Source organism: Lepidochelys kempii, chromosome 2, assembly GCF_965140285.1.
Source record: "Lepidochelys kempii isolate rLepKem1 chromosome 2, rLepKem1.hap1, whole genome shotgun sequence".
In the NCBI taxonomy this organism is placed as follows: Eukaryota; Metazoa; Chordata; order Testudines; family Cheloniidae; genus Lepidochelys; species Lepidochelys kempii.
This window is the reverse complement of record NC_136381.1, coordinates 190268844-190283470: the sequence shown is the minus strand read 5'-3', so window position 1 is coordinate 190283470 and position 14627 is coordinate 190268844. Positions and strand designations below refer to the sequence as shown.

At 43.9% G+C, this 14627-nt stretch overlaps 1 protein-coding gene across 1 annotated transcript; it reads right to left on the bottom strand.

Moving 5' to 3' along the window:
* Nucleotides 1-6620: 6620 nt before the first annotated feature.
* CCR9 (C-C motif chemokine receptor 9) lies at nt 6621-9251 on the bottom strand. Its single transcript, XM_073329514.2, has 2 exons — nt 9234-9251; nt 6621-7706 (listed from the first exon to the last, which is right to left on the bottom strand). The coding sequence occupies exons 1-2, from the start codon at nt 9249-9251 to the stop codon at nt 6621-6623; spliced, it is 1104 nt and encodes a 367-aa protein (XP_073185615.1).
* Nucleotides 9252-14627: the final 5376 nt, after the last annotated feature.

Sequence of the window (14627 nt, the reverse complement as noted above, 5' to 3'; positions counted from 1 at the left end):
CAGACAGAGACCCTTTGTTTCTCTCCCTCCTCCCAGCTTTTGAAAGTATCTTGTCTCCACATTGGTCATTTTGGTCAGGTGCCAGCGAGGTTAACTTTAGCTTCTTAACCCTTTACAGGTGAGAGGAGTTTTCCTCTGGCCAGGAGGGATTTTAAAGGGGTTTACCCTTCCCTTTATATTTATGACAGGGATGGAGCTCAGATTCTGAAGGCCACAACTTCAAAGTGCTGCTACACAGCTATTTGTAGTGTGAGCCCAAGTCTGTCAACACAGGTTTAGAGGCTCGCTGCTGGTGGCTGTGTAGATGTATCCTTAAAAGCACATTTAAGCACTGATACTAAGTGGCTTGATTTCAAAAGTGCTGAGCACCCAGGAGCTTCCATGGAAGCTTTAGAAAATCAGGCCACATGTGTAGGTGCCCATATATGGAAACAGGAACCTAACTTCAGGCACCCACATTTGAAAATTTTGGCTTTATCCTACACTGAAATAATGGAGGGGATGACTATGATACGTGTGTGCGGGGGGGGCATCAATTTGAATGGCACAAGTGTATGTTCAAGTGGGTGAGAAGGAACAACATCACCACAGATAGCAATGCGTCAATGAAGAATCATACATGGGATGAAACACAACTGGGGCGCTCCTCAGAGATTTTCCCACTTCCTCAAAGGAATCTTGTCAGACTGGTGTAACAGGTGAGTGAGTCAGCAAACCTGGCTGTGACAGGTGAGTCTGTGCCAAATTAGGTCAAGTGTTTGTTTAATTTTGTCTGTGCTGTGTAATCCTTATGAATCGAGCACCTACTAAAACTACACAGGAAGCAGCCTGGTTGTAGGGGGAAACCCGTGAGAGAAGCGAACAACAGTCATGATGCAGAGAGCTGAAACTACACCACCAAGCGTATACATGATATTGGCCAAATTCTGCCCTCGTGTGCACTCAGCTCACTGGGCCCCTTGTGAATGGTGCTGAATTTGGCCCATCTGGTGGAAACGGTTCTTTCTGTAACACCAAATTTTAAGCAGCCCAGAGCCTACAGATATTTTGAATTATTCTCTCTTTCCTATTTTGTTTCATCAGACAAAATTCAGTGCACCAAATGCTACTCAGAGTTCTGTTCTGTTACCCTAGTGTAAATCCAGTGGAGCTACCCCAGATTTCTTTTGTTGTAACTGGGAGCAGAATCTAGCTCATAGTTCTTACCTGTCTTTATTCAGGCAAAAGCCCCAGTGAAATCAATTGAGTATTCTGGCTGACTGAGACTTGGAGATAGGGCACTTTTACAAAAAAAATGTGATGGATGGGTGCTAAGCAGGGAAGTTTTTCTAGACCTTTGCATCCAAATTATGGCAAAGTCCCTGTCACGCTGTCTGGAGTGGCTTATGACCATAAGTGTCGATGTCAGGGCAGACTGTCAAAAACAGGGCAGACACCCCAAACTGGTCGTATATTCTCTAAATTAGATTTCACCAACTGAGGGCGAGTCTATACTTAAAATGCTGCACTGATGCAGCTGCGCCACCGTCGTGCTTTAATGAAGAGAGTCTAATCCACTTCCCTGCAAGGCGGTGTGTTGGCAGGAGAAGCCCTCCCACCGACGTAGCCCTGGGTACACCAGCGCTTAGGTTGATATAACTATATTACTCCGGGGTGTGGATTTTCACACCCCTCAGAGACGTAGTTATACCAAAGTAATGCTATGTAAACCTGCCCTCAGTAACAAATATGAACTCCTGGATCACTATGAGAGTCTCACCAGGGAGTCACAGAGAGTCCCCTTCAACTCTCCAGTCTATCTTGCCTCCCGGGCAAACTGGATTTCGTGAAAAATGGTCACTTACACCAAAAATCACACAATACCCAGGTTGTTTCCAGGCCCAAGAGACCAGTCACTTGCCTCAGATCCATTGGAACCCTAGATCTTACACCCATGGGCAGCACGTATAAAATGCCAGAGGAGGCTAAGCCTCCCCCAAAAAAGCCCAGCCATGCAGGGGGGAAATGCTGCTGATGCAGTGCAGGTGACCCCTCCAGAGGCGCGCCAGCCAGACACTGCCTTTGGAGCACCAGAAGTGAAGCTCCATAGAAATGGGCGGGGGAGCTGTGTTCTGCCTCTCCCTCACTGCGCCTCTTCCCCCTGCTCTGCCTGTTCCCTAGAGGCCTCCCCCGTCCTCCGCTCACTCCTCTCTGTCCCTCCCCCCCGTCACTCACCTAAGGCAGGAAAAAGTGATAGGATCATGGCCCCATAGTGTCCCCCCACCCCGTTCCAGGAAGGAGGTAGAGAGGAGCAAGCAGCAGACAGGGGGGCCCTGGGGGAGGGGCCAGAGAGGAGCAAGAAGTGGGTGGAGGGGCCTCAGGGATGAGGGTGGGAAGAGGCGGAGTGATGGCGGGGTCTCGGGGGGAAGAAGTGGAGTGGGGAAAGGACCAAGGTCCACGTGCTGGTGGCCCCCCAACTTCTAGGTGGCTTCCAGCACTCACATGTGAGCCTCCCCAAACAGAGGACTCATGCACCGCCTATGCTTACACCAAAGACAACCCCTGTAGCCAGTCCTGTAATAAATCATCTAAAGGTTTATTGACCAGGAAAAAGAAATGAGTTATTTACAGGTTAAAGCAAGCAAACATATACACAGATGAGTTGCAATCTAAATCCTAAGAGTGACAGAGATCTGTCAGTTAAGTGTCTTTCAGGGTGGACCGAAGGGGTAGCCCCTGGGGAACTTTGGCTTCAGTTGGTGTCTCCTGCCCTGTGAGAGTTCAAACAGCAAAGAGATGGAAAATTTTCCTGTGTCTTTGTTGTATTTCCTCCAAGTCCATAGGGCAAGCTTCTGTACACGCAGCATTTCCAAGGTGCGATACGGCCATTAACCAGTCCTTTATATTATGATGCTCCTTGATGACCCATCTGATTTTGACAGTTCTGGATGGGCTGGAGGGAAACACTCTTCCCATCTGGGTTCACAAGTTCAGAGCAAACATTTTCACGTTATAAAGCAAAACTTGCATATTTCCTTACAGCATGGAATACAGCCCTTACAAATTAGATGAATGCATGCAGCAACTTACAAATATACTATAAACACTCTTACATTCTTATACCAGTTTTACCTATTTTGAGTAACATTAACACATAAGTGAACTGCTCTGGTCTCCAGTAGGAGTTTCTCGGTTCATAGCTAATACCAGCAGCCTGGGCAAGAGCTGACATCTGGCCTGCCTGCATCACAGTCACGTAGCTGAGAATCTAGTTGTCCTATTTCTGTATAGTGCATTAGGCTATCACAGCTTCAAAATCTTCCGATGAGAATACAAAAATATCCAAAAAGTAACTCATAGGCAAAGTAGCATGACCAGGTCACAACCTTTCTATCTGAGAAACCGTGAGAAAATTCAGATTAGATTTCAGAACACTCAAAACGCTTCACGTATCAATTAACTCAGGAACATGGTTCACCAGATACCACACAGAAAAGAAGCCATTATTTCTATAAAGGAGACTTGAGACTTCAAAGGGCTGACAAAAAAGTAATACTGAAAGTGACATGCAACAAGGTGGGGGTATTTTGAAGTGCAGTCTTTCACTTTTTCCCCACACTGGGGGATATGTAAAGAACAGTGGTAAAGAACTAATCAATGCCTAATGGGTAATTATCTACATAGTTTGCTCTGCTGGTGTAGATTTTTTGATTGGCAGATGCTAATGTGGTTTTCTTGCTGTTTGGGAAGCGGGTGCACTGTCTATCATACGTAAAGATTCCACTGCTTTAGCCAAAGCCTGAACTCACTGTGGTTCTCACAGCTGCGCTAAAAAGACAGTGAAAGCAGCACTGTGCTCACAAGGTGAGTCCTAGGAGCTGCTGGCTGGAGCTGGAACTCGTGTCAGAGAAGGCCATTTGTCCTGGACATCAAGTCAGTGCCTAAGGTTTGCTCATTTACTGTTCAGGGCTAAGGATTAAGAAGGCAGCTTGCAGGGGAAGTAAAACTTTAACTAGAATTAAAAAAAAAAAAAAAAAAGCAAGCAGAAGATCAATGCTATGAGATTGGTCATTTCCCTTTGCACATTTCTGTCCCTACCCTGAGATAGATGAGTTTGCAAAGGGGAGTTAAGAAAAACATGCTTGAAATGAATGTGGTTGTTAACAAAAAATCCCAACAAGCAGATGATTAGAATGTGTTTACCACAATAATTATATTGTCTGGAACAACTTTAATATACAAACGCTCAGAAAGGGCTGTGTACTGTAGTTCAAAAATGTGTTGATTACTGGTTTTATTATATGCTTTAGTGCAAGATCTTCTCTTCAATTAGTCATGATCTAAGGATTTATTTTCCATAACATGCTTTGCTGTCTCATGTAGTAAAAGTAATCAGTCTGTTAATGTTCTTTTCATGCTGTTTCTCCTCGTGTTAGGGCTCCATCCAGCAAAGCGCTGAGCACTCCTGCACAATGCTGGGCAAAATCAGCGCCAACTCTGATGATTTTCTCATAAGTCTCATGATAATTATTGTTTTCCTTAAAGTCCCAGCTCCTGGAGCCAAGTGATTATGTCATAATTTTAGCCTTCATTTTTAAAGAAAAAGTAAGTTTCTAGCTCTTGTGGCTGTGGAGAAAGCTTCAAAATGTGACCCCAGTGCATCCTAAAGGCTCCAAAAGCGGAAGGCAAGTAAAAAGAACCCCAAATCTGTTATTTTTCCATAATCTTGTGATTTTAAAGACAATCTCATGATTTTTGGTGAACTGGACTCATGATTTTTGAACATTTGGAGTTTGCAATACTGCAATGCTCACTGAAATTTGTGATAGTTTTGGGCACCCAGAATCTTGCAGGAATGCTCAGCGCCTTGTTAGGCCAATCATTTGGATAAACAGCAGTTTTGTTGCTTCTTCTTTCAATATGGGGCTCTATCATCAACATCTTCTATGCAGAAGCCCTGTCTTAGCTCTCCCTTTAGGACTTTTGCTTGCCATTTACTCTAAAGTGTTGTTTTTTCCTTTTTAGGGCATGTTTTCCAAAGCATTCTCAAAACTTACACTCTCAAAATTGCCTGTGTATGTATGTCCATTTGCCCGCATATGTGCTAAGCAGGTCATTGTGTGTCTAGCTGCCTTCTTTGTGCACAAAAATTTAGGCTTTGTACATGCCGATGGGTCAGTGTGAAAATTGTGCTCAGAATGGAGGCTAGCTGGGAACATGGTCCTGAATCTCAATCCCATGTGCCTGTTGCACTCGTCCTGGAGTCATGATAACACTGAAAGAGCTCCTTCCATGAGTGCTTACCGAAACGAAAATGGCCACCAAGAGACATACAGTCTAGTGCATGTTAGGGAGCAGAAGAGAGCAGACAGCAAAGCTGTGCATCACTTATGCGCAGATCTTGTCAGCCAGAAGGATGGTGTTTATGGCACCGAAAAGCGAGACAGGAGACCCTGAGCTGGATTCCGTTTCTGACTCTGCCACAGTCTCCCTGTGCACTTCGAATATTGAGAGGCTAAATTCATTCATGCCTGTGAGATGCTTTTGACACCCCTGAGCAACAGATGCTATAGATGCGCAGGACATTATAATTGCATAATGTGTGAGACTGGCCCATCTCCAGTGACCAGAGTGAGGAAGTCTCTCTAAACTGTTCCTGCACCTTAGGATCCACTCCTTTCCTCTCTCTGCCTTACAGGCATCAGGCTGGATACACTTTATGAACCAGTTTATTATGCTCAGCATATATCAGTTTATAACCCATGGTTCATTCAGGTATCACTTTGTTCGTTACGTCCAGCTTTACCAGAGGGTAAAAGGCAAATGCCATATTGCCAGAAAATTACAACCACGACCCTCTAAAAATTGTGCTGTACGATGCAATGTTTATGTGTATATATAGTGCAAGTGTCTAACATCAAAGCATTATGGTACAAACAGTGCACATAGTTTCACCCTAAAATCAAAGGCCTACGAAAAAATAATCTAAATCAGCGCAGTTCCACAAGGGCCACGTTTGTGATAAAAAGACAAAAATAAACAGGAAACCATGATATTTCCATTATTCTAGCAATGTAACAGCTTTGCAAGTGGAACAAAATTAAATCTGCATTCACTGAGAGTACACTTACAAATCAAAGACTGAATAGCAAAGCATTGTGGGAGCCAAATTCTGTTCTCTTTTATACTGGTGTAAATCTGCTGTAGCTCTGGTGAAGTGAACAATTATTCTGAATTTAAACTATTTTTTATCCCCTCTCAATTATCAGTCTGCATAGAATCAGCATCACATTATTTCCTCTGCATCTTTTCAAAAGTTTCACTTTCTTTCAGCCAGAAGTCTAGGGCTTGATCTTTCAAGGTACTGAGCACTTCGGGGGAAGATGCTGAGCACCCTGAATTCTCACTGACTTCTGTGGGAGTTAAAAATGTTCAGCACTTTGCAGGATCAAGCCCTTTGTGATGTGAACATGCAAATTCACTCTGTTGAGGGGGATCTTGCTTTTTCTTTCAGAATGGAAGAAGAATCACTTATAGAGCACTGCATTCCTCTGGCCAGACTCCCATTAATTTCAAAAGGAGCAGTTGGATGTGAGTGAGGAATTTGGGTGAAAGCTCAAAGTGAGAGAGACCCTGATTTATCATTGTCCCAGCAATGCAGAGGACCTATTTGAGATCCCATCTTGGCTATCATATATGAAAGAGCTCTGTTCTCGGCTCTTACCAGTGCAGTGAAATGTATCCTCCAGAATTTTAAAGAGGGCTTTACGGAATCTCTCCCCAGCAAACACATAGAGGAAGGGGTTCAGGCAGCTGTGAAGGAAGGCGATGCTCTGAGTTATCTGGAATCCAAGGTCAATGTTGTCAGAGGTTTTGCAGTCATATATGACCATGGTGTAGGTGTCAATGGTTTTGACCAGCAAAATGCTGTTGTAGGGGAACTGGGAGAGGAGGAAAGCTATGATAATCATGATGATGATCTTTAATGATTTGTGCTTTTGAGATCTTTTTGCTTGAAGGAGGGTATGAATTATAAAAGCATAACAAGTAACCATGACAAGGAGAGGAAGGAGGAATCCTATTGTGATTTTCAAAGCTAGGATAGTAACTTTGATGGTTCGGGTAACTGTGGTAGGGTATACCATCTTGCAAGTAGTTGTATCACTAACTTGCTTAGATTCACTGTATACTATTTCTGGGATGCATAAGCTTATTGCAGTCAGCCAAATACCAAAGCAAACTAGTTTACTGCGCAGAAGCCTTTTTTGCTTAGAGTTCTTAGCTTTCATGGCCTGGACAATTGTAATGTACCTGTCAAAACTAATGCATGTCAGAAACAACATACAGCTGTAGAAGTTGATCTTGTACATGCTATTGATAATTTTACACATGAAATTCTTAAAGATCCAGCCATCTGAAGCTGCTTTTGCCCAGAAAGGGAGAGTGAGAAGGAGGAGCAGATCAGCAATGGCCAGGTGCAGCAGATATCTGTCAGTGATGCTTTTTCTGTATCTGTATTTCCAGTAGATGAGGATGACTAAGGCATTACCCATGGTGCCAATGGAGAAGACAATCCAGAAAAATGCTGGCAGGAAAGTTTGAGCAAACTGCCAGGCGTGACCTTTTTCACAAATGACGTCTGTGTGGTTAAATGGGTTGTCATATGGCAGCAAAACAGAACTAGAACCCGTATAATAATCCAGGTTTGCCGAGTAGTTCTGGGCGGTCTGCAGGGGAACATCAGGTTAATTACATGCTGACAAAATAATTAAATAAGAAACAGTGAAGATGGAATTTTTTCATAGTTCCATAACTCATTGCTTGGAAGTGAGATTCTGACATCTCTCTTTCACCCACAAGAAATGTTTTCTCCTTCAACTCAGAATGTTTGTGACAGCCTGAAAGCCCTAAAACAACTCTGACCTATTGGAGATTCTTCCATGGCAGGCAGCTCCCCATGGATGTAAAGCCAGTATGCCATCTCCCCACAACTCTGCACCACGCAGCATAGCTGGTGTGTCAGGGTTGGGAGGTACCCGGAAGGACTATAGCTGATGTGTCTTGCAGTCTGGCAATATAGATGGTCCCATAGCCAGCCAGTGCAGTTTACATCAGACAGGGATGGAGCCAGGGTAGAACCAGACCCATAATTAGGGACCTAGAACAGGCAACCTCGTGGCTTCCCTCTCTCTGCTGTGCCCAGAGGAAAGTGAGACCAAAAAAGAACCTAGCCAACAGATTCTAGTAAAAACAGGCACAAGGCTAAAATTTCATGGCAGACACGGCACTCTGGTGACCTTTTTGGTGTATTAGAACTTTTACTCCAAAAAGGACCCTCTGGGCCTGTCTCCTCTTGCTTAAACTCTGTAAATACAGAATACCTGCACTGGAATCAATCAGCCATTTTCTGACTTTACTTGGACTGGTGTTGCATCAGTGGAGTTACTGCAGATTTACACCAGTGTGACAGAGATCAGACTCTGGCCCAATGGAGAATGGCCTGTGTAAAATGGGTGTGTCATCAGAATCAGGCCATCTCTTTCTTACATATTATCTACATAATTATATATCTGATATATATATATATATATATATATATATAATAAGTAAATGATAGTGCCCTTTTATGGCAACATTTCTAATTTGGGCATCTAGAAGTCTTGCAAGCACAGGTTATTTCCAGAGTGAGCACCTGAATCTTCTGATGCTTCCCCATCTGTTCGGCATAGGCATGATCCTGTTCTTAAATGATAGGTATGGGAGCTGGCTTATCTATGCTCTTGCCGTGTGAATTTAGGCAAATCAATGAAGTTCTCTGCTTCTCATTCCCTAGGCGAGAACTACAGCAGGAGGAAGTTAACTTAGTTGCCCATTTACATCAGCTGAGGATCTGGCTCCCTTGCTATGAACTACAGACAATAATACTTAGCTTACAAAGGTGTTTAAGATCCTCAGCTGGAAGATCCAACAGGAGAGCAAAGTACAGTTATACCCTCAGCTCAGCAGGCAAATTCACGTCCAGCATCTTTTGGCTGACCCATACTACAAGTTTGCATGAGCCGAGTTATTTGGTATGGCGGGAGCATCCATGACTGAACAGATGTTCATTGCTAGCTTGGAGAGGACAACACAGTTCTAGAATATGTTCAGGGGAATGTGTTGCAGTGCCTTAGGGAATGATGGTATAGCCTCGGTCACAAACTGAAAGGGGGGAAGAGAGAGAGATTATTCGGCAGTAGTAGATTTATACTCACCATGCTCGTAAATGCCATCTGCAGTCAGATCTTTATTCAGTCTTGAAAACAACACTATGAACTTGAGAGGGAATAAGGTGGGTAAGGGACATATAAAATACAGACCTTCAGGCAGACTGAGATGAGTGTAAAAACCCAGGAATATTCACAGAAAGCCTTCTCGTATGAGCCTGCAGGCCAGATCCTACACTCCTTCCTCACATGAGTTGTCCCTTTGAAGTCCAACTCTGTGGGTGGGTAAGATGAGCAGGATTTGACCCTGAAGTTTTGAGTTATATTTGCAGCTTCATTTTGATAACAGAAAGTTTTCAAAAAATAAACCTCTCTAAATATGTTAATGCTTTTAACAGCATACTGGCTGTAGCTTTTCAAGTGCTCTGTGCAGGTTAAACTCGATTGGTGGCTAGCATTAATTCTATTTCTTTTTTAATAATGTGTTCATACTGGGTTCATACTGAAACTGGCTTTCCAAAAGCTCCCAAGAGTGAAAAAAAAAATCTCTCAAATTATGTGTAGCAACTAACAAGAAAATCTACCTGTCTTCACTAACAGCCTGTAGCTTAAAAACACCTCCATTTTCTGCAATAACTGGTTATCTAATCTTTTTCGTTCCCTCTGGGAAATGTCTTTTTCTAGAGACCGTGATCTCTACTTGGGATTAATTTCAATTTTAGTCATTGTTGGCCAGGAACCATGTAAAACCCAAGGGTGGACAGGAATGGGCCCAAGGCAACCTGTGATTTGCACCAATTGACAATCCTACATTCAAGCAGGAATAAACTAAGCTAGTGCAAATCATGGCTTTCCTTGTCTACAGTTGAGGTTTGCACCAGTGCAACTGTACACCAATGAGGGAATCCCAAACACTGAGAAGACCTAGAGTTTTCCCCTTAAATACAACTCATACAGTGACCATACACTCACTGGATCTGTACAACTAAATGTCTGGAGTTCAGTGAAAATCACTCAGGACGTTCAGAGTGTCACTTGTTCCTGCATCTTTGAAAATAGGTCACACTACAAATAAGTTTCATTGTGTAGCTGGAGCTGACACGTAAAACTGAAGACCACAGCAGCAGAGTTACATTAAATAGAGGTTTTTCCAAGGGGCTGTGACCAACGTTCAAGTGCTAGTTTCCCATGAAAATAAAGAAAAAAAACATGTTTCTCATGTGTGCTGACTAATAAAACCTCTCTTGATCTTATTAGTGGTAGGTGGTAATCCATCATGCAGTCCGTGCACTGTATTAATTGAGACGACAATCTCTTTCTCTGATATATATTACAATTATCCTTTGGTCTAAAATCACTTATGCTTGTACTCAGCCCAAAAGGGAAAATCTGAAGAAAATCTACTCAGTGTTTTTCTCATTAGCCAAGGTCAAAAAACAACACTTCTTTCATGCGTTATTTGGATCCTTTTTGTTCACCCAACTCAAAATGATTTTGTTCTAAAAGTACTAACTTTGGAACTGGGCCGACCACCTTTTGTCATCATGGTGCTATTTATGTGAGTATCTGTTACTTTATGGGTAAGGTTTTAAAAATGGCAAAGAGTCCTGTGGCACCTTATAGACTAACAGACATATTGGAGCATAAGCTTTTGTGAGTGAATACCCACTTCTTCAGATGCATGTAGTGGAAATTTCCAGAAATTTTAATTTTAAAAATGGGCTCTTTTCATTTATATCCTTCTCAACACAGGACATGAGCTTTGACAAGATAAGGTTAAAAAAAAAGATTTAAAAAACAACAACATTTAAGGTAATGAAAACATACGTGCTCTGTAAATTTTTAAACAACATATAGAAGAAAGGAATGCAGATTTATGCAGTTCCCTGAAATTCTATGCATTAAAATACATTCAATAGCTTTCTTTTTATGCCTAAATACATGCTGTGGTGCATTTAGTTGAATTTGTGATCCCACACGTAGGTAAGGCTCACATCGTACATTCAGTTTTCCTCTTTTTTAAAAAAAACAAGCAAGTAAAATAAATACCTAAACTATACTAATGCCACAATGCGGGTGGGAATTTTACACTATTAAAACCAGGCAGATTGAAAATCCTCATCTCCAAAGAAGTCATAAGGCAGTCAGACTACACCTAAATGCTAAGGCATAAATATTAACAGAGCATGTCAGATAAAAATAGTAAACTAATGGAACAAACTCTGTTCTGAGATGATCACTGTAAATCTAGATAATTCCAATGAAGCTGGTGGAGTTTTCTGGATTTATGCTGGCCTAATTAAGAAGTAAAAACCTTGTGTAACATGTTAGCTGCAACATTGCTCTCATGTTGACTTTTTTATTATTATTATTAACCGTAGCTTCATTTCAATTATTTAGAGACACTTTAGATGTTGAAGAAGATACTGACTCATTCTCTTAAAGCAAACCCCGAACCTGAGAGGTGACAAGCAGCAGGCTAGAATGGCTGTTAAGACAATCAGAGCAAAATAATTCATCATAATCAATTTGATCCCCTTTTGGTTGCTTTTCTGCAATGATGCAGTTTGAAGGGGGGAAAACCTGTGAACTGACCCTTTTCAACTACCATTTGTCATTTTCGGAGCCAAAATTAAACAATGTGATCTCCATCTGCCACATTATGCTCATTCAAAATCTTCTAAGCAAGTGGGAATCTCCCAGGTGAGATGTAACTGACAAAATTACTTTCGGAGGGCCAAGTCCTAACCTCAGTCACACTGGTGATGATTCATAGTAACCCCACTGAAAGCAATTTACACCGGGGGTAACAGTGGTGTCATTTAGTTAGTGATTGTCTTGTTCGCTCTCAGTATCAATTTCAAAAATGTTACTGTAAATCCTTTTGGGCTGCACAGGGGTAGCTTGGCTGGGCTGACTGCAGCAGCCTTGGGCACCCCAGCAATTACTTTTAACAGTAAATATTTTAAAGTAAACAATAAAAAGTCATTACAAAAGGATGAGTTAAAAACTGAACTTACTGCTCGCCAGGAGACGTGGTGTGTCACAAAGACTCCTCTCCACTGCAGCAGCATGTGGAAATTAAACAGCAAAATCTTATCCCTCATGCCAGGGAGAGGATAGGAGAGAACTGAGCACTTACTAGTGGCTGTAGCTCCTTTTTGAGTCAGTCTGTCAGTCACTGCATTGGTGGTCCCAGGTGAATGTGTGGCTCCTAAGACATTAGCAACTCCTGGAAAGTGTTCAATGTGGGTCTAGGAGGGTGTATGGCTCCAGGACACCGAGTTAGGTGAATCTCTGGCTGCTTTTTTATCTGTGGCTTGGGTTGCCTGTGAGGTAAATCAAAACAACCCCCCACTTCATGTGCAGTTCTATTAAGCCTAAACAGCTGGGTGTTTTCTTCATGCTTGCAGTGGTTTTGTAGTCATTCCTCTCCCATTGGTTCAGTGGGAAGCCACTCCATCACACTATATCACTGGGGCACCGCCCAGTTCCAGATGATTAGCGATTCAAGAGGTGGGGCCGAGACCCCTCTAGCAGGATAGAGCATAGCGAACAAACAGTCTCGGGGCTCTGGACCTCAGGCAGGGCAGATTAACCAAATAGTCGGGTCCCATCCCTTGGGCAGAGCAGAACAAAGTCTATGGGCCCAGTCCCTTGTGCAGGGCGGAGCCACAAACAGTCTTGGGGCTCAGGCCCTCCGGCAGGGTGGAACCACAAACAGTGTTAGGGCTTTGTCCCTCAGGCAGGGCAGAACAAACAGTCTTGGGGCTCGGGGGAAAGGGGGTGTCTCTGACCCTGAAGACAGCCATTTGTAAGGCGTCTTGGCTCAGGTAGACGGCAGTCAAATGCAGGCATTTTGGCCTTATGTGGTGAGGCTGCCACCCCAGGGATGGGGCTGGCAGCCGGGGTAGGGGGACCTGAGCCCACCCTATTCCACTGGGTCCCAGCCCAGGGCCCAAACAGTGGGGGAGTGTTCCGCCACTGTGTCACTGGGGATCTGCCCAAAACACATTGACCGATGTTGAAGCAGCAACACAACCGGACTATATTGGCTGTCCCTGGGCTACTTCCTACTCTCCCACTGTAAGGTATCCGTGGCTCGGAGTCATTGTCTGTCTCTTAGGGGTACAGGTGAATGGCAGTCCTGGCAGCTCTTCTCCTGGATCACTCTCTTCCAGGAGCAGGGCGTGGCGCAGCACAGGTTCCGCTCCGGGGATCTGCAGGGGCCTGGAGACATCTGCTCCCTTTGCTGGCTTAGAGTCAACTGAATTAAAGGCTCCACTTTTATACTTCCTGTCCCACCTCTTAGCTTCCAACGGGAGGAACAAGCCCAGCCTGGCTCCACCCACCAAGATCAGAGAGTGGTTCCTACTCCTCTGGCTCAGTGGGAGGCCACTCCACCTCACTACAATGCTGAACAAATGATGTTCTTTATCTTTTTTTTTATCCTTTGGGGTAAGTAGTTGGATCCTTGGATCCTGTGTAAATGTCTGTCTGACTTTTAGCATCTGTCTGCTCACACAGCAGCTAATGCAGAACAAACCAGAAATGTCCAGTGCCATGACTGCAACTTGCTACAAAAGCCACTTTAACTGACACTAAATTAGCTGTGACCAGCTCAGCCCAGGGACTTCTCCCTCCTAGTGCATCAGTGGGAGCAACCAAACCTAAGGAAAGGGTGAGAATGAATGAGTTGCAGCCATAGTCCTGACCACTCCACATTGACCAGCTCAACTGGCTTCGGGTGCATGGGAGCACATACTGCGCCCTCTGAGGGAGGCCTTGTTTTGTACTTCTATGGGGGACCTACTGTACAGACTAAAGGCCAGGTGGGGATGCTAGCTGAGCTAAAGTCTGAAAGAGTCTAAGTTGTTGTAATGTCTTCCTTCTTCCAGCCCACTTGACATGTGTGTTACTGCTGTCATCGGTGTAGAGGAAGGATGGTCATGGCCCTGGACTGGGATTCAGGTAATGTGGGTTCAAATCCTAACTGCTACAGATTTCCTGGGTGACCTTGAGCAAGTCATGTAATCTCTCTGTGCCTCAGTTCTCCAGCTGTAAAAAGGGGGATGATGATACTTCCTTTCTCCCACCCTTTGTCTGTCTTGTCTATCCCAATTGTAAGCTGTTTGGGGTAGGGATAGTCTCTTACTGTGCAAATGTGCCCAGTCTAGTACAGCCGACCCTCATCTTGATCGGGGCCTCAAGGTGCTATGGTAACACAAATATTAATAATATTTGAGACTGTCACTGACCTCCTTGAGGGGGTCTGTCAGGAGAGTAGAGCAGCCGTAAAACTCAGCTGGGGCTCTACAAGAGCCACAGGTGTAGACTAGTCAAAAGAGGCACTTAATCAGCACATCTCCCACTGGCTTAGGCCCAGTCCCTTCGACTCTGGTAGCTGTGTCAGCTGACTCTGGATCCTCAGGTGCCCCTGTT